Source organism: Stegodyphus dumicola, chromosome 2 (genome assembly GCF_044657685.1).
Source record: "Stegodyphus dumicola isolate Sdum_Otavi_A_Nest chromosome 2, ASM4465768v1".
NCBI lineage: Eukaryota > Metazoa > Arthropoda > Arachnida > Araneae > Eresidae > Stegodyphus > Stegodyphus dumicola.
This window is the reverse complement of record NC_140769.1, coordinates 190,120,561-190,142,136: the sequence shown is the minus strand read 5'-3', so window position 1 is coordinate 190,142,136 and position 21,576 is coordinate 190,120,561. Positions and strand designations below refer to the sequence as shown.

General features: G+C 33.3%; 1 protein-coding gene across 1 annotated transcript in view; it reads right to left on the bottom strand.

Moving 5' to 3' along the window:
- Mau2 (Mau2 sister chromatid cohesion factor) overlaps nucleotides 1-21,576 on the bottom strand; it is a 142,105-nt gene that overhangs the window by 104,119 nt on the left and 16,410 nt on the right. The window contains exons 2-5 of the mRNA XM_035361589.2: nucleotides 19,143-19,160; nucleotides 15,026-15,091; nucleotides 293-388; nucleotides 81-203 (exon numbers count right to left, since the gene is read on the bottom strand). Of these exons, the coding sequence (XP_035217480.1) occupies nucleotides 81-203; nucleotides 293-388; nucleotides 15,026-15,091; nucleotides 19,143-19,160 (303 nt within the window). The remainder of the gene's footprint in view (nucleotides 1-80; nucleotides 204-292; nucleotides 389-15,025; nucleotides 15,092-19,142; nucleotides 19,161-21,576) is intronic.

The window sequence follows — 21,576 nt, the reverse complement described above, 5'->3', positions numbered from 1 at the left end:
AGATTATCAATTTAAAAAAACTCTAGTATCAGAATTTTACACACACAAAGCAATGTCTGAAAGTTATTATTTGCTCTTACCATTCCTTTACTTAAAAGGAAAAGTATCCGTGTATACTGTGCACCAGAGATATGGGCAAAATCAGCTCCCACTCCTAAGACATTGCAAGCAGCTATGTACTCTTTTTCACTTGCATGAAAATGCTAGAAAATAAGGAAAGAAAAAAAATTAGCATTTAATTTTCATGAAAAGTACTTTTTAATTTTATCATAGATTTGAAATAAATACTCACTGCAAGTTGAAATAAAAGTCTACAATGCCAAAATGCTGATTGCTGAGAAATTTCTACTGCTTTGCCCAAGATAGATTTTGCCATACCCATCTGATTCTATAAAACATATAAATTAATATAATAAGGTACATAAAATATTGTATATACATCTTCATAAAACTAATGCAATTTCCCATTTACCTAATTCATTTAATATATAAATATGCAACTTTATTAGCTTTTAATACATATATTTAGGCAATTTAAATTTCTAAAAAGAGATCTTTGCATTATTGTCTTGACGTTTTTTCAATGAATCTTTTCAATTAATTTACATCTTTTAAAAATTATTTACTCTTAAATCATTACAATAAACTTGAAATTATTAATTTTTAAGGCTCTACTCTTATACGCACCCTAATATCACCAAATGTGGCGATATGTGTTCTAAGCTGGTTTTTGCCGCGATTCCGTGCTGTGGGATGGTTTGGTAGACGAAGCTGTTTGTATGGCAACCTTTTTGACGTTGAAACTTAGAGATGTGGTGGCAAGATTTTAGTCACCTATTTTAGATTGTGTTGAAAGTAAATTTAGTATTAAAAGATACGATGTTGGAGTTGTTAACGAGTCTTTTGTTCACAGCTGTGTTTATGCGGATAGAAGTGCATTTTTGGATTTTCTGTGGGAGTTAGGATTTTTAAAATGGAGTTTGGCGTGTCCGAAATTTAGAGCTGATATGAGAAGTCAGATGAAGAATGGTGTTTCTGATAGACTTGTGTGGGTTTGCAGTCAAATGGTTGCTGGTAAAGTATGTGGCTGTCAGTGAAGTTTGGGTTGTAGTTTTCGTGTAGTAAGTTAACTTTGGAAGTTTTCATCTTAACTTTCGAAATTTTGAATCACAGGAAGACATGTGATACAGCAAAATCATGGCACTTTTGTTGACAGACATTGTGTGAATGGCAAAATTTTATTTACGTATGTATTATGGTAAGTGCATTTTATTTTATTGTTTTTATTTTGTAGAATGTTATGTTCATTGTTTTTTTTACTATGAACTTCTGTTTTATTTGAATTGCTTGTAATTTATTTTAGTTTATTTTGTTGATTTGTGCACAATGCCTAGATTGTGCATTTCGTAGATGTTTTTTGAAGTTTAAACAGAATGCTGTGTACATGGTATTCTTTGAAATTTATTGTTATGTTAATTTATTAAAGCGAGGTGTGCGTAGTTCGTAGATTCTTTCACTGTCTAGATTGTGCAATTCATAGATTTTTTTAAAGTTTAAACAGAATGCTGTGTACATGGTTGTTGATTTGCGAGCAATGCCTAGATCGTGCAATTCGTAGATGTCTTTTTAAGTTTAAACAGAATGCTGTGTACATGGTATTCTTTGAAATTTATTGTTGTTATGTTAATTTATTAAAGCGAGGTGTGCATAGTTCGTAGATACATTCGCTGCCTAGATTGTGCAATTAGTAGATGTTTTTTTAAGTTAAAACATATTGCTGTGTACATGAATTCATGTCAAATATTTTTGGTTAGAAACTTTACGTTTCTGCTATCTAAATTTTTTGCTTTTGTTTCATATTTTTAGCTTAAATTGTGTGTTCTGTTCAAAACGTGGTTTTTGCATATGCGAAAATTGTGTTTTTGGAGACATTTTAGGCTTAAAGTTCGAAATGTAAACAAAAAATTTAGATAGTAATATGACATCGTGGAGTTTCTCACCAGAAATGTTTGGCGAGAAATTGGGCGACCTGAGGGTGCATATAAGAGTAGTTCTGTTATTAAAATATTGCAAACAATTTTGATCACTAAATGAGTCATTGTTGCAGGACCTAAAATACAAAACTATTTTCATATTTACATGGCTTTATATTAGCAAGATATAAGTTTCTAAAAAAAAAAAAGAAAAAGAAATCCTCGTTAAGGGCCTCTCACTTGTGAAACAAGAGTGTATCCAAGCTTGTGTATCCAAAGTGACTGAGCTGCCCAGTGTGTGGGGGGTATACCTAAATTCCTTTGTTTCTAGGGGTTACTGGAAACCTGGTCCTTCAGGATGGTGGTTGGGACAAGAGGTTGATGACATCTCCCTCTAAAAAAATTTTGCAGCTAATTCTAAAGAAGGAAATTTTGCATGTCTGCGATGTTATGGTCATGCGATGATTTGTAGATACTTTATTTTTTACCACGATATTTTCGACAACAATGTTTTTAAACTGTGAAGTTTTTGAACCGCTTTATTTTCGATGACGATGTTTTAGAACTGTGATGTTTTCTCCCACGATGTTTTGTATCATGATGTTTTCGCCTTGCGTTGTTTGCTCTGCGACGTTTTCGTTTGTAACTGAATAAACACATTTTTAAAAGTCAAATTCCGATTAGGCAAGATCTTAATCCTAATCATTAGTAATATAATAAATAATGATTATCATTGTATTTATTTTAACATTATTTTTTCTGCTATACTAGAATTTATTAAAATTTTTCTTGTAAAATAATTTCAAAACTTCAAAAAGTTGTCTTTCTTTGTAGACATATTGTTAATTATATGAATAAAAGTTTTAACACTTGCACTTCTACTCTTTTTATAAACTTTGTAAAAAGTACAAATTAAGTTTAATATGCAAAAGACAATCTAAATTCTGAAAGAGAATATTAGCAAAGCAACCGCCGATGCACTGTCTATCATATTCCTTCCTATTGGCTAACTACATTGGTTTTCGGCGAGTTTTCAGTTTTTTCTTAGTTTAAAAAACGTGCATTTAGAAATTGCACATAAATTAGGTTGGTTAATTATTTAAACATGACAAAGCACACACAGGTTATCTAAATAGGGGGAGAAATTCCTTCATGAAGAACTTATGTAAGGAAAGGTGGCTTGCATTTAGATTGCTGAGGGAGATCATGAAAGCTAAATCATGCAGCCATCCCATTTGGTTGGGTTGGCTTCTAGGACAAATTACCAGTATTCAGGAGTCTTTAACTACTCAACCACTGGTAGAAACCCTTAAATTAAAAGCCAGTTTATTAGTCTTTAATTTATCATTTGGCATTTTGATTATTTAAAGTTAAATTGATAACACAAAAAAATAAAACTGAATGGAAATTTGCACCCTTCTAAATCCCAAACTGCTTACAAATTTAATCATTTTATCTTCGTGCCAGACTGTTTACGTGCAATAAATATCTTTTTTGTATTTGCTTTCCTTTACGATGTTGCAATTTTAATGGCTAGCAGTGTATATGTAAATATTAAATAACTTGTGATGCATAGCTATTGAATTAATTGATGATTTATTGTTTACCATAGACAATTTTGTTTTCATGTATATTTATAACAATTGACAACAAATCCCACTTTCTTAAGCCTGAATTGCACCAGCATCGTTTTCTCTTGCCAATATTACTAAAAAAGCCTCGCAAACGAGAAGACAGGTAGCACTTTCGACACACAACATCCAGCAAGTGCATCAAAATGTCCATGTTGCAGACAAGAATTGGCGAGAATGAGCTCAGCCAGGGAGTCCACTCAATAACAGAGAACGTTTACAACAGAGATCGGTCCAACTTCAAAATTTGACAGTGCAATCTCCAAAGAGCAAGAGCAGCCACACTCAATTTCATGGAGGTGATGTCCTCCAGTGCAGCAGACCTGGCACTCTTACAAGAACCTTACTTGAGGGACGGCAAACTTCTTGGCCAACCTTCAACAAGTAAATTCTACACCTCCAGTACGGGAATCGCAGCCATCTTGTATAACAACCCTCTCAGTCCATTGCTTCTGGATACGACAGATTACACAGTAACAATCTTGATTGAATCCTCCAACATGAAAATAACAATCACTTGCTTTTACTTCCCCCCAAGCATGCAAATTGAATGCCTGCTACAGGAATTAAACCCAGTCTTACTACGAATATTCCAGAATACCATAATGGCTGGTGACTTTAACCTTTTCACGACGGCGCACCTTTGTTTAAGACGCTCGTGCGGGACGGAAGAGAATCGAAGGCAGTCACCGTACAGGAAGGAGGTTTTGCATCGCTAAGCCTAATTTTATAACAAAACTCAGAAAAACAAAAGTTTCGCTTCTAGCATTGTAATTTTTGGTATCATTTTAGATTATTACTTGAGCTCTTATATATGTTAAAATTACCCCTTAAAACATTTTTTTCTTTATTTTACATGAAAATATACGAGGGCTATCCAGAAAGTAGATTACGTTTTGGAATAAAAAAATAAACAAAGTATAGGAAACAAATTTTATTATATACAGATGAAAGCCACACTCAAATACTACTTTTCTACATAGTCACCATACAAATTAAGGCATTTATCGTAGCGATGTACGAGCTTGGAAATTCCTTCGTCGAAAAATTCGGCCGCCTGCGCCTTCAACCACTTCGTTACCTCTTCTTGCCTTCCATCTTGCACAAAACTTGTGGTAACCAAGCTTTTCGCTGATGATTTCGTGCAACAAACTTCGCGAAATTTGTGGAAAACTCAAAGAAAGTTCCGTTATTGTGAAATTTCGATTTTCACGGACTTTAGCATCGACCTTTTCGAGAAGTTCGGCGGTCACTATGCTGGGTCTCCCACTTCGATCTTCGTCGTGAACATTGGTTCGGCCATTTTGAAATCTTATGACCCACTGACGCACTCCACCTTCAGTGATAATGTTGTCCCCATACACTTCACGAAGCTGCCGATAGATTTCTATCGGTTTACAGTTTTTTGCAGTCAGAAACCTTATTACTGAGCGCACCTCGCAGCTCGCGGGATTTTCAATTAACGCAGACATTTCAAACCGTCACAGTATCTGAACGGAGCACAGCACGAACCTCTCACTAGCACGGCTAGATGCAGACTGAGCTGCGCAACGCTCTGACCCCAAGATGGCCGCGCTAGCCCCGCCCCTAGCGGACACAGACGGAAACGTAATCTACTTCCTGGATGGCCCTCGTACTTAAAAAATTGCTTATCTTCTAAAATAATTTTCAGAAGCGCTATTCAAATTATTCCAAAGTTTTAATTGATAAAATCCATCAATAAAATTTTAAATTAATAAAAAGAACACAATAAAGTCTATTTACAGTAAGAAGTAACAAAATTTAAAATGAAAAAGAGTGTGGTAAATCTCGAAGCACAGAGAAGTATCTCTTTGTAACTCTTAGAAAAAGTATCACTTTTTAACTCTTTAGAAAATGAATCAGTACTCTCATTTGCATTAGTTAAATGGTTCACTAACCATACTAGGGTATTCTTCCTCTGATAAATAGCGTCTTCCCGCCATAATAGACTGGAGGTGAGGCCTTCCTAAATAAAAAAAGAAGGAACAGAAATATATCTGAAGGCAATGCAAAACGTAAAAAAACCCTAAAAGACCATACATAGCAGAGGAAAAAATAGAATAAAAAAAGGAATTGGATATAAATCAGACATGAGAGTGTTTTCATTAGCACTCAGCGATTTAAAGAGCCCATCTCTGTTTACACTTTCCCTCCCCCCCCACCCTCGAACAGCTGATGAGTAAAATACCAAAGTGAAGCAGAATATATCAAACTCAAGGTCAGGAACCTAAAACTGTGTTCATTTCAAAAGTAATGGACATAGGATGCCATCTAGTGGCCTTCAGAAAAACGTCTAAAATGCATGTACGCATCACCCGTCCTGAATGCGATCTTTATTGATGCATGGATGGGACGCCCGGCTGTAAGAGACATCCTTAGGGAATGCTTATATGGGACGCCCGTCTTGAAAGGGTTAACGCCACCAGCCCCTTATGGGGAGCACAAACAGAAAATTGCAGAGCCAGAAATTGTTAGAATATGCGACAGCTCACGGACTGACAGTAATAAATAAAGAAGACTCTCAACCAACATTCAACAATGGAAGAGCAAAAGGCTGGCCAGCTGTCACATTCATCTCATCATCAGTGTCCGCGTACATAAACAACTGGGAGATAATGGACATACCCTCTCCGAGTGATCATCGTATAATTCAATATGAGATGAATAGTAGACTCACGTACCTAAGAAAAAGACGTTGCAAGACCTGCTACGGAGGGCACAATACTTTAAAATTTTACCTGAGGCCATTTCACCTGAGGTAAGTGAAATCTTGGAATAACTGGATAAATGCGACCCCCGGAGGAGCTGGATACTACATATGACTTTATCATAACTAAAGTAACTCAGGCAGCAAGAGCTTCCTACAAACTTAAAGCTATTAAGCTGAAAAAATTTAGATTGTGGTGGAGCAACCACCTCAAACAAAGAAGAAGCAAAATACGAGCTCTGAGAAGACAGGTGCAAGTGGAGAATGATGAAGAACAGAAAATATTAAAGTTGGTACGCTACAGGAAGGAACTAGCTCAATACAAAAAACAAATCAAGGCAGCAAAACAAGAGTCATGGTATAAGCACTGCAGTAATGTGCAAGCAACCTATGGTGCATTACAGAAAATAGCCACCAATAAGGTTTTTCAACCTCTACAACTTACCGCTGAAGTAAAACAAGATACAAAAAGCAAAACAGAAGCTCTAAACACTATCCTAAAAACAATCTTTGTTCAAGACCAGATAGAATTTGATTTAGTAACTCACACAGCAATAAGGCAGAAGTTTAATAGGAAAAGCTGAAAAAGCAGCAACAGAGATATTACTCTTCCTACAGACCACGAAGTTCATAATATCATCAAAGCCTTAGCAGACAAAAAAAGCACCAGGTCCCGATGGCATAGATAATATCATTGTTAAAGAAAGTCACAAAGAATTCCCAGATTTGTTTCCAAAACTATGCAGAGCCTGCTGGCGACTCGGCCACTTCCCTAGAAGCATGAAACTGGCCGAAATTGCACTCTTTCACAAGCAGGGCAAAGATCCATCAGACCCGGCATCATATAGGCTTGTAAGCTTACTGCCTTCAATCAGGAAGATTTTAGAAAAAGTAATTCTACAGCGCCTTAATTTCCACATGTACAGAAACAAGTCTATAAACAAAAAACAATCTGGCTTCTGCGGAGGAAAGTCCACAGACAATGCCTTAAAACAACTGCTAGATAACATAGAGCAGAACAAGGACAATTTGGACACACTGGTTATTTCGTTGGACATCAAAGGAGCATTCGACTCGTTGTAGTCGCCAGACGGAGTCGAATGCCTAGACATCATCAAATGCCCAAAGGAAATCCTAAATCTTATACACAGCTACTTGCAGGATCGTTAGATACAGGTTACAACGGACAATGATGTATGTAAGTCAAGTTGTAAAGAGGCTGTCCCCAGGGTTCCTACTTGGGACCTACACTTTGGAATCTTGTAGGGAACACAACCTTTGCGCTCTATAACCAACAGCAAGGAGTGGGTATCCACGCGTATGCGGATGACTTTTTATTGGTCATTTCTAGTAGCATGGACATTAGGTTAAAGGCACAAAATGCAATCAATACTTTTGCAAGCTGAGCAAATCAGCACAAATTAAATATCTCGGCAGATAAAACTAAACAACTGTTTATATGTAGGCATGGAGCACGAAATAGGATTCCCAACATTAAGCTAAATGGAGTCTCTATAAATGAGGTTACTGACCTTAAATATCTAGGTATTATAATTAACAATAGGCTTTCCTGAGTACCTCATATTAAAGAGCTTAAGCAGAAAATAAATCAAATTAGTAATTCCATGGTTAGAACATCAGGACCTCATTGGGGCACTCCAATCACTATGCTCAAAAGCTGGTACAGAACAAGCTCAGAAAAGATCATATTATATGGGGCTGCCATATGGGGAAGGAAGCTTACTGCCCACATGAGAAGACAGCTTCTCACCATACAAAGAATGCAACTTTTGATCATATGCAAAGGTTATAGAACATCCCCAACTGCGGCACTGCAAGTGCTGGCGGGTATTCCTCCTCAGAAAATTCTTCTAAGTATCCCACCAGATGACAGACCTATCCTTATCTGGGTTCCAGCTCATGTGGGTATTACTGGCAACAAAGCGGCAGAATCTGCAGCCAATGACTCCAGTAGGTTGGAAAACGCAGTAAGTGTTCCGCAGTCCTATTTAAAAAAATCAAGCTCAATAGCCTTTTACAAGAATGGCAGAAAAGATGGGAAAGGGAAAGCACAGGGAGGAGAAGCTACAAGTTCTTTCCGAAAGTTACATGTTCAGTTAATACATACAGCGGAGCACAAACTCAATTCTACACTGGCCATGGTCCCTTCCCACATTATCTTAAGAGATTCGGGAAACGAGCATCAAAATTGTGTGAATGTGGTGCGATAGGAGATGCAGATCACTTCCTCTTCAACTGCCCACAAACCAATACACTGCATTTAAAAATGCCAAGCAGTGAATACTGGCTTCAATGGGGGGAGAATACCTGCGGCAACAAACAGACGAAAACTAAAATAGAGGAGGTGATCAGGCTATGCTCAGCAAGGTACTAAGAAATTCTCCCCCTCCCTTGAGAATTCTATCTTTGAAGCATAATTTTAATAGCAATTCAAAATACTACAACTGAAAATCAACACTAGAAAAATAGCTCATGCCATAGAATAGTAACAGGACATTAAGAGCAAAACTACTGTAATGTAAGCATATTATTATCCAGTTTGTATGTACTTGATAAAAACAATATTGTAAAGCAGTTTAAATGATACTGAAAATCCAGTCAATGTGTAAATGAATTACAAGTTTACTTTGATTACAGTAAAAGTATTGTAAAGATGAATTCAAATAATGTTTAAATGTACACATAGCTGTCATGATTTTATGTAACTTGTACAAGACAATGTTTGTAATCAACATATCTATGCTTATACACAGGCCTTGTATGCCCATGTAATATTTATATTTATATTTTTACACGGAGAAAATATTACCTTCTACCAGGATGATTATTAACATTGTAAGACTTTTACAACAAAGTCAGGTCAGTGGTTATCTCAGGCGGTGCTCAGTATTACTAAAGAAGATAAGTACTAATATCTCTAACCTTAAGCTAAAGCAAGCTGCACTACTCCACAAATAGTTTACACTGTTGCATTGTCACTTCCATCACATAATTGTGTATTTCGTGACTATTTTTTATATATTCTATTCTCAGGTAAAGTGCCTTTTCCTGGATAGAATATTATGTAAATTAATAATTACCTTAAATAGTACTTTGCAGAATTTACATGCTGCCAGTACATATGAAACTAAAATGCTTTTGTTGCCATATGAACGACAATTGCAGATATACACAACCACCAGAAACTATAAGAAATAAATGTAAGTGGAATTTTGTTATATTTTCCCATGTAATTTTTTACTACTTCCATCTATTTCTGCTTGGTGAATTTTTTGTTTTTCGTGCAGAGCAATTGTGCTTAGTAATTTTCTTTCATGGTGGCCACCAAAACATAGAAATATAGTTTGACTACTCTAAAGGCATATTGCCTGGCATTCTGCCAAAATACTTAAAATCAACCAGGGGGCTTGTTAATCATGTAGTCACATGAGTGGTAACATGAAAATCCTAATTTGCTAAACAGAATGAATTTAATAAAAGAAGGAAAGTCTTCTCAGTCATCCTACAGTCACCTGGCTTTAATTGTTTGAAGAAATAAATACTAAGATTTGTATTTGTTCACCGCTTGGTATCCAAATAGTGTGAATTAATGCCAATAACAGATAAGCATGAGGTTACTACACAATCATAATAGAGTTGTTTTAGTTTACTGTAAATTCAATTAATTCTCGATAAGCCAGCTTATTTTTTTGTGAAGAAGGATAGAAGTTATTTTTTTCCCTGCATTTTGAAAAATGATTAACATTAGGAACTACATGAAGTGGAGCACTTTCAAAGTTACGAGATCCAGGCATCAATAAAAGGCATGATTTGCAAACTTTGAAAACAGATACATAATGGCAATGTAACATGAAACATCACGATAGGCAATTTAAGTTTTTTATATGCTGTACCTGTAATTTGTCTCTCTTTATTGGCTAACAAAATAAAGAACCTGATGTTTTATTTTAATATTTAAGACCTAAAATAATGTGTCAGCTTTATTTAAATGAAAACAGATTGATGTGTACACGGACAAATTTAAGCCAGTGCGCAATACCTAGTTTGTTCAATTCTAGGATTTTTTTTTAAGAGAAAACAGATTGATGTGTACATGGACACATCTTTATGTGCCTTCCTGGCACCGATCTGGGCGTCAAAAAAGAATCGCAAAAAAACAAGGGGCACCCAATTGTAAACTTGTACCAAAACTTTTATAGGATACAAGATGAATATACCTTAAAACTAACACGGAAATGTTACATATCTTCTGTATTTTTTAAAAGTTAAAAAAAATAACGTCATGCTATGTATACATTTAATGTTTTTAATTAGATATATCATGAATTAAATGCATTTTTATTTAACTGAATCAGATTCAAAAGTAAAAAAATATAATAATAATATTTTGAAGAACTGCATCTGCTGCTTTCAAATAGCTTAGTTTGTTAATCAATAACAAATTAATTCAAATTAGATTAAATTTGAAAAAATCTTACAATTAGAATTTGAAATATTTTATATTTTCCTGAAGAGCTTTTCTTATATTTTGCTGAAGACTTGAATGAAAAATGAAGCAACGCAAAACCATGTTTCGTGACTAATAGCCTTCTTAGGCTAATAAATTGTTCTGAAATGCACATACATTTCTCACTCATGGTTGTACCTGCAATGTTCTGTTGGGTCATATGGATAGTTCTGGGGCTTTCAAATTAAAGCTGATTTTCAACTAAATATTTTGTTACTGCTGATAATGAGTAGCCTTGATCGAAGCAGATGCTAAAATAGAGCTTTTTTTCCGCTCACACTGCAAAATTCTAGTATGTACTGTGGCATGATTTTTGTTTCAGTAACGTTCTAAGAACAGACAATTCAAAAGCTTATTTTTGTAAAATTACGCTGTTTTATTAAGAAAAAAAGAAAAAATGCTAGCCAGACTGCTGATAAAATCGGTGCTATATATGGAAAAACTGCTGTTTCTGATGACACAGTTTGAAGCTGATTTGAGAAGTTAAACTGCAGAAATTTCAGACTTGAAAATGACGCCCACTCTGGATGACCATCCTCTGTAAACAAGGACTTAAAGGAAGGTACACTGAATATCCACATCATACAGTTTAGAAGTTATCAGTTGAGATTCATATTCCAAAAAAGTACAGTATATATGGTCTTTTGATGAAGACCAGGCATGTAAACTGTTATTATGCATGGGTACCCCATACTTTTAGTAGAACAAAGTATGCTTGCTCAAGTCTCAGCATGTGATTCTTTGCTGAAAAGAAATAAAGCCCCCCCTTTTTTTTTTAAAAAAAAAAGGACTCATTAATGGAGATGAGAAATAGATACCATACAATAACACTACAAGAAAAATGTCACGGGATAAGCTAAAAGAACCTCCTCAAGGAACACCAAGAGGGAGGCTGGATTTCAAAATAATAATAATACTTTGTGTATGGTAGAACTACAAAATAAATACATCCTACTAGTTGCTACCAAATTAATCAATCAATTCAAAAAAATCTTGCGCAGATGTTTTTAAAAACAGAAATCAAAGCAAAGCACAAAGAACTGACCAAACATTGAGGTATGGACTTCCATCGTAAAGCCTGGCCCCACTTTTTGGCAATGTCAGACAAAGATTTACTATGTACATCTGAGATATTATATGGCATCTCCATTTTCATTGGATTTTGTCCTCTTTCAACTTTTCAGCTATTTTCAAAATTCTTTGAATGGTTTGGAGTTCACTTCTTTGGAGACCCTTAATCACCCCCACAATGATAAACCTAACGATTTTTTTTAACAAAAAAAAAAAAAAAAAAAAAAAAAAAAAAAAAAAAAATCACAGAACAAAATGGTGCCTATGTGATTTAATGAAATGCTTCTGTACTACTTTATTTGCATTTGTTATCAAAAAGGGACAAAATTTTCCAGACGACCCAATATATTACACTTGTACTGATTCAAACATATGATAATACTGTACTTATACATTTTTTAATGCAGTATTACCCAATACCGAGTTAAAAATTACAGTTGCATATAATTGATACAGTTGGGTTTACATATAAAACAACCTTATACATTAAGAGCATTCTAAAAGCTAATTAAATGATGAAATTATATTCTGGATCACAATTTAATTTTTAAAAAAATATGCATCTACAAAAATTTTAAGAATATAATGGGATTTTACATGTGCAGGAAGAAGATAAAGATGAAAATATTATTAAAAATGAGTAGTAATTAATCCAAATATTGAGAAAACAAGTTCTAAAAGGATTACATGTATATGATATATATATATATTAAAAAAAAAAACACGTTTCTAGCATACAAACATTGAACACTGTCCTGCAGAAATTAAAACCAGTCATTCTTTAATTGCTCAGCCGAATCACTCATGTTATGAAACAGTTGCAAACCGTACCTTTATTGTCTCATCGTTATATTTAATTGAAAAAAAGTCTGGAGATCTGATAGGCCAAGGAAGGATTAAGGCAGTACACATATTAAAGAGCTTGGCTGCAATCAGTGAGGTCATGTTACTTCATCTACTGCTTTTAGAGCGATGGTCACAATTTAGTGAACACCGAATGCATATATTAAGTCATATAAAAAGTCTCCACACTTTTTTGCCACTAGATGGTGTCGATGCTTATGTATCCGGCAACACTTACATGATTGTCTCAAATGAACACATGCTTAAAAGGTGATATTCAGCTTCCATTATTTGTGAAGATAGTTTTTTAACTTGTTGCTCGTGTAAAAAGCTATATGAATTTGAATATGAGTGAAATATCTGAAGAAACACATTATGTGATTTTTTTTACTATAAAAAAGGTAAAAACGCTGCAAAAACAAAAAGAAACTTGATGTTTGGGTGCCACATGAATTAAAGCAAAGAAATTTGATTGACCGAATTACCATCAGTAAAATGCTGCTGAAATGCAATGAAATCGAAAAATTTTTGAAGCGAATCATTACAGGCGATGAAAAATAGATTAACTACGAGAATATAAAATGCAAGTGATTGTGATCAAAGGCTGGAGACCCTCCACAAAAGACTTCAAAGCCTGGATTGTTGCAAACAATATTCTTTTGAGTGTTTGGTGGTATTGGAAGGGAATTGTCCATTATGAGCTACTGAAACCTGGCAGAACCATCAATTCGGACCTGCAGTGTACACAACTTGACCATTTGAAAGAAACAATCACAAAGAGTGACCAGAATTGATCAACAGAAAGAAAGTTGTGTTCCATCATGACAACACATGGCCACACACACACATCTTTGATACTTAGAACATATTGATGGAACTTGGTTGGAAAATTTTGATACACCCACTGTATAGCTCAGACTTTGCTCTGTCTGATTATCATTTGTTTTGGTCTGCAAAACTCTCTTGATGGTAAAAAACTGGCCAACCAAAGCGCTGCTGAAAATCACTTGGCGAAGTTTTTCAATGATAAACCGCAGAAGTTCTACACCAATCAAAGTATGAAGCTACCCGAAAATTGGCAAAAGGTCATACATAATAATGGTCAATAGTTACTTGATTAAAATTGATTTTCAATAAAGAAAATTTTTGTTCAAAAATGTGCCAAAAAAGCATGGAGACATTTTATATGACCCAAATATTACAGAATCCAAATAGAATTACTTTTGTAAAATCTACTATAATATAATGAAAAAATACCTGTTTTTTAACCTTATTCAGACTAGCAAAAGGTGCTCAAAATACGCAAAGCAACAAATCCATACAGTAATTTTTAAAAAGTTATACTGTCTTCAATAAAGGGGGGATGCAAGGATTTCAGTATTTTACTATATATGTAGGCATGAAAATAACTAGCTCAGTGACTTAATACAACAAACCAAGATTACTAAACTAGAAAAATGCAATACCTTTGATTCATGAAATTAAGTAAACTTTTCTATGTAATTCTGTCAAATTTATTTAATCTGAGATATTCTATAAGTCAAACTTTTCTATGTAATTCTGTCAAATTTCTTTAATCTGAGATATTCTATAAGTCAAACATTTTTCAAATATCACTGAAATTATATTCTTTATATTTTTGTTTTCCTGACAATCCAAAATAAGATATCTGCAAATATCTAACAAGCCAAACCTTCTCCAAAGAGTTTTTAAATCTAAAGTAAATTATATTCCTGAGATTTTATGGATCATTTAATTAACCGTACACATAACTTGCTCTTAAAGCACTTAAAAATGCACTATCAGTTTTAAGGCACATTAAACATGCAAACTAATTTGGAATAAAGCAAAAATTAACTCTTTACAATTATATCCTGCATTCTAGAACATTTAATAATTACATAATATTAAAGAAATTAAAATATAGTTTTAATTGCTTTTGTTGCATTATTTAAATTAATATTTAATTAATGTTCCTGCTGTTTAAAGGGGAAAAAATATCAAATGTAGAAGAAACATCAACTTTTATTTTTTATTTTTACACAGCAATAAGTTTCCCAATTCTCTATCACAATCATGTGAGTTCATACTCTACATACACCATTTTTTTAATAATTGACAAAATTTGACTGTAATTAATATTTTAACTTGAAATTGAGAAATGTGATATACAGCTACTATATATTTTGCCACATACCACATTTTTATAGTTTGCTAACAATTACCATAATTAAATATCAAAAGAACTAACCTTTTTTTCATACAAGTCTGCCAAAACACTGGCTGCTTCAAATTTGACATCATCAAAGCTGCTTATCTGAGTTAGTTGAGGATAATTAATGAATTAGATAATAAAAGTACTGCATTTAAGGAATATATTTATAACTTAAAAATTTGACCTCAGTATTTATAGCTTGAACACTTTGTTGATCCAACATTCTGTCTATGATTTTTGCAGATCTTTCCCCCTCCCCTTTAAATTTGAAGACACTTTCAGAAATCACCGTCAAAGAAACTGCTATCAAACTACATTTCTGTACTTCATGATCAAGTTAGAATGCATGCAGTTCCATCTGATATTAAACTATTCAAAGATGAAATGAACTAACAAAGGTTATCCAATGACCCATATGCAGCACAACAAAAAATAAATTTAGCATCTAAAATGAAAAGTACAGCAACCTGATTCCAGAATACACTACTTAAAAATATGCATGTTAATATAACATGCCCTGTATACCCGCATTATTTAATTTATAGAGGTCATATAGACAATTCTCAAAATATTAGGCTTTAAGTTTACAGAGATGTAAAAGCAATATGTATTCTGTATAAACAAAACACAAAATTCTGAATTTTAGTCTTTTTTTCTAGGTTAGGAATACCATGCATATGATATGATATGCAAACATATAATCAAGTATGTGACAGATTGCTTGCTAGCTGCACAAAAAACACATAATGAAGAGATGATACAAATTATAAGGGCATAAAATCCCGTGGCAATGTATGTCAATATATATCTGCTATCTTACTACAATCATATTCTTAAATATGCTGTCTCCAGTTGTACTGGCATTGATATGTTTTTCAATTGTTTCTTCATTAGATGTATGAGGTTTAAGAAATAATAAAAACTTTCTGAAAAGCATAGACAGATAGTAATACAAATTTGTTGGATGGAAATCAAATTACATTTCTAATAACCATATGAATTATTACTATTATAGCAGGATATTAACAACAGTCAAGTTTGCAAAGACTAACTATATATAGGGGATAAAATTGTTATGTAATAAAATTATAAAACTTTGAGAAATTTATATTACCAAAACAGGAGAAATGGCATCGAAGATATCCAATTTAGAAACTTTAAGAAATAGAGCTCAATTAAAATTTTACTTGATGCCAGCCAAATTTCTTAGAACTGATAAGATACAAGCACCTTCAGATCTTCATGAAGAACATAAAATCCTCAATAAGTCTGGCCAACTGCTTTCTAGCAGCTATTCCTCAAAACTGTTGTTAAGGAATATTATTCCTCAATACTGTGTTGATTGGCAAGAGAAACTGATCAGTTTACTATTCTCTCAAATTTTGTCACAGAAAAAGTATTCAGCACTTCAGACATTTTTTAGGTCTAATGCACTTTTTGCTATGTGCTTTAATGGAAAGTACTCACAATATGCTTTGTTTTGCTTTCAGTATATTTCTTATATTTGCTAAAGCAACAAAACTGCTATTGTACATATTAACTTTTTCTGTTTTCTTATACGAACAATTGAGTCTATTTACATCTTTGTACATAATAAGCAATTAAAATACATGCACTCTTAACTGCTTTTTTTACAGGTACAAACTTTGAATTCTTATCTCTCAAAACATATTAGATTATATATAAGCATGAGTCCACATAAAAAAAAGAATTAAAAGCAACATCTGAAAAGTTAAAAAAATAAAATAAGTAAATAAAAGAATGAATACCAATAAATTTGGAAGTCATACTTTAACAGTGGAGGACAAAATTTTTAAGAACAGATAAGACATCACATATTGGCAAGTCTTCAAAAGCCTGCTCCACAAAAGGGAAAGCAGTTTTCCTATACAAATGATCAAACAGGCCTTTTTCAGTGTTTTGCATGTACAGTATGCAAATATTTCAGTACTTTACATGTATAGCTTGCATGTGGTCTGGTGCTTGCTAGGTGTTCAAACTGATCCTCTTTCCAATAGTTATTTTCAGAGTAAAAAATTAAGATATTCCAATTAAAAGAAAAATACCTTAATTAAAATTTAAAATTAGGAAAAAAAGCAAATTTATATTGGCATAGATTTTGGATTAAAAATCTTTTGAGTTCTAATAAAAATCTATGCCAAGCTGAGGTGCCTCTTGCCTAATTTTAAATTTCACGTGCACAAGCTTGTCTTTCAATTATATTTTTTATACACTAACCAGCATTTTCAAGAACCTTTTTTCTGTTTCAGAGTTTGTCTCTTTGCACCAGTTTTGTTATTTGGATTTCTCATTCATTGAGGACGATTTTATTTTTCAGTATCATTGAGGACGATTTTATTTTTCAGTAAACAGGTGAGTTTTGCATTTTATTTATTTATTTATTTATTTTTTTAAGAATTTTGTGATATACTCTCTATTTGATATTTTTATTTCCCAGTTAATGCACCATAGTTTAGCTGCATTACGAGTATTGCTTCGCTGGAATTTTATTTATTAATTTCTCTTATTTTGAATGTTTTTTTCCCCCCGTTTTTTTCAACATTTTGGTATTTTAATCCTTCTTCTCTTTTCTCTATTATTTCATGCTTTTTGCTTTTTGGTATTTGCTAGCTTTGGGTAGTTTTTCTCCCCCCCCCCCAATTCGTTTTACTTAACATACCATCAGAAAACAGTCATTTTTGTAAATTATGCCTTGAATTTTAAACAAAATTTATGCCAATATGAAGTTGCTCTTTTGCCTATTTTTAACAATATATAGAGTTTCTGTACTTGCAAATCAGTTTGTCAAAAACTAGAGATTGGCTGTTCTTTACACAAGATCCAATTAACCAGGAAAAAGCATTTCTTGCATGTTTTTTTTTCTTTTCTTTGTAATTCTGATACATGACACCTACATTCATCTCTTCTATTTCCATACAATATGCAGTTAAATACAGTTCTTACAATACAGTATTCATATTGAAATAATATTTAATAAATGACATTAAAATAGCTTTATTATGGTTCTAGCTATATGTTACATTATTTTTGCTCAGTTGTAAAATAATATAAGCTTTCTAAGCATAATTAAGGTGGTATAGGTAAGATTACAAATTTCTGTAGGTTAGGTATATAAGATAAACTTTTATTCATAATATTTTCAATTCGTAATGGGTTCAACAGGGCAAAACCTCATTATGAGATCAGTAGCACCTTGCAGATCAGAATCACAGCATTTTGGGGGGAAGTCCCTAATATTTTTCTTTTATTTCATTTTTAAGATATTTCCACCAATCATCAAGACATTTATTTTGCCAGTATAAGAAATATTAAAGTCCTCTCGAATTCCTAGATAAAAGAATTTAAAATATACTAGTAAACTAATTATATATGGCTGTAAAATGCAAATAAAACTTACAACTGCTGTTTGTCTATCACAAGAACTACTAATTGCAGGAATAACTATAATAAACGGCCTTGTACATTTCAAGTAGGGGCGAGTCAGGTAACATTTTCTACTGTTATTTTTTTTAGTTGAATACTGGCCACAGAAAAAACAAAATAATATTATAATGAGTATTTTACCAACTTCCCAATTCAGTAAGTTTTATTCTAAATTCATTATTAAAAACAGTAAGATGGCAAAATTAAACACATTTTTTCATGACACTCCCACACGGAATGGGTTAGCACTCATTTCTATGAGCAAGAACCAGCTGAGGACATTATACCCAGAGGTTTTCTTGTGGTAAACAAACAGTATCAAACTATATCATATAATTTTATATTATACACAGCACTATTTTAATTTTCCTTTAAATAAAAATTCTAAAAAAATTTTAAGTACAAATATAAATATATGCATATTATGTAGATATACAAAATACCAATAAACTCCATACCACAAAAAAGGCAAAATAAATGTTTGTGTTTCTTTAATACCACTTGAGAAAAAAAATCATAACAATTAGAAAAATAAAATTAATTAATTAAATGATAAAACAGATTTAATTCTGCAAAATCAAAGAAAAAGAATAAATCATCAAAATTTAACTATTTGTTCGCTTGAAATAAAACACTAATATTTCATACATTATTAAGAAACTGCTAACTATTACTTCTAGTAGCTTGAAAAACACATACAAAAGGATACATTTTGGGATAAGTACCACTGTAAAGAAAAAAGAAAAAATACAATTTTTACACAAAAAATTTTAAAAAATCAGATGAGTATCAAACAAGACATACATATAAAAGAAAGTGAAACAGGATCATGAAAATCTACTTCAATTACAATACTGGAATATTACAATACTGTCGCCATGCCAAATCAAAAATCAGCAACTTTTGCTGTTTTCTGTTCCATGCACAACATCATGGAACACCAACTTGAATCGCTTCTGAAACCGTTAAATTCAACCATAAATGGATAAAAATGCTTTTATACGTAGCGTATTCGGAAACTAAGTACCGTTTCATTCTAGCGCAGTCGCAGCGCTGTGGTAGGCGTCCCGCGCATGTGCACTAGTCTTTCTTGTTCACTGACTTTCAATTGTCGCCATTTTGGTTGCTCTATGTTATGTTTTCAGTTTGCTGTGCACATTCAAAATGTTTAAGACAATTAGTTTTCCCGCTGACTGTGAGATTCGTGCCGTGATTAAATTTTTGAACACGAGGAATGTTAAACCGGCCGAAATTTATCGTCAAGTGACAGAAGTTTACGGTGAATACGTGATAAGTGATGGAATGGTGAGAAAGTGGGTAAGAATGTTTAATGCAGGTCGAACAAATGTCCACGCCGAGGCTCGGAGTGGTCGGCCTTTTGTTGTCACCGATGATTTGGTAAGGAAAGTTGATGAAGCAATTCATGAGAACAGACACTTCACAATGACAACTCTTTCAGAGGCATTTCCACAAATTTCACGTACTGTTTTGTTCAAAATTGTGTCTGACCGCTTGAATTATCGCAAACTGTGTTCCCAATGGGTTCCAAAAATGCTCACTGATGTTCACAAAACAAAGCGACTTGGTAGTGCCCTGACATTTCTCACGCGGTACAGTGATGAGGGAGAAAACTTTTTAAACCAAATTGTGACAGGTGATGAAACTTGGGTGTGTCATTTCACACCAGAATCGAAACAACAATCGATGGAGTGGAGACACACTCATTCTCCGAAAAAACAAAAGTTCAAAGTGACAATGTCATCACAAAAAATCATGTGCACTGTCTTCTGGGATAGGAAAGGCATTTTGCTTACTGAATTTCTTCCCAGAGGTGAAACCATTAATGTGGCACAATATTGTAAGACTTTAACAAAACTAAGGCGTGCCATTTAAAACAAAGAGGAATGCTCAGTAAAGGAATTGTGTTGCTCCATGACAATGCTCGGCCCCATACTGCTGGTGTCACTCAATTGTTAATTCCACAGTTTCATTGGGAGCAGTTTGATCACCCGCCGTACAGCCCGGACTTGGCGCCGTCCGACTATCACTTGTTCCTGCACATGAAGCGCGAGCTTGGTGGCAAGCGCTTTGGATCTGACGATGACACGAAAAATGCTGTGGAGTCGTGGTTATCGAAACTGGCGGGAAGTTTCTTTGACGATGGTATACATAAACTGGTCACTTGCTATGACAAATGTTTGATCATTGGCGGAAACTATGTTGAAAAATAGTTTAAGACATGTATTTTCATGTAAAAATAAAATTGGATTCGAAAAAATTGTTTTACTTTTTTTTTTTTTCAAAACGGTATTTAGTTTCCGAATATGCCTTGTAATATACTTCGAACTTCTCTTTTTAAATATTGGATGACAGCATATCACAAGGAGACCCAGAATTTTCATTTATGATGTGTTATTAAAACCCACTTTTTTTCTAGTAAATTTCTTTTTTTTTTTTTTTTTTTTTTTTTTTTTTTTTTTTTTTTTGAGCTACAAAAAATTTGTTTGAAAAAAATTTCCGTATAATTTTGATGGTTGTACTCTATATTATTTGTTACATATTTTTTTTACATTTTTCATACAAAAAGCATGCGCAGAATCATTGAATAAAACGGGGTGTTCCATTAGCAGGAACACTGCACCTCCATTAGCAGGAACACTGCACCGTTAGCAATCTCATGCTGTTACGCATGAGAACATCTGTCTTAGGAGAAAACATCTGTTGTATATGTTTTCTATTTCTGTTGTTTTGGAGGGGAATGAATTCAAACAAAGCAGTTTGAGGGGTGAGGTGTGATTTGTGCTATGAAAGCCCTGATATGGGTATGTTGAAATTTTTGTGAGTAGTTTTCAGGCGGGAATTTTATCAGTACTTTGAATCATCTTTATTTAGGGAAGGTGCGCAAATTTTTTTGCTGTCGCTTTTCAGTCTCATTGCCGTTTATTTAAAATAAATGTGTAGATATTTTTTGTGTATGTATATCTTATAGCTTATTTTTCTTTATTGTTAATATTAATTGCAGTTAATTTTTTATTATTAATTTTCCATAAATGGCACAGAGAGGTCTAACTCTTTTCTAAGCGCTAAAAATACTTCATGAATTACCCTCTGATTCTGAAACAGAACATGAAGATAGTGCGATA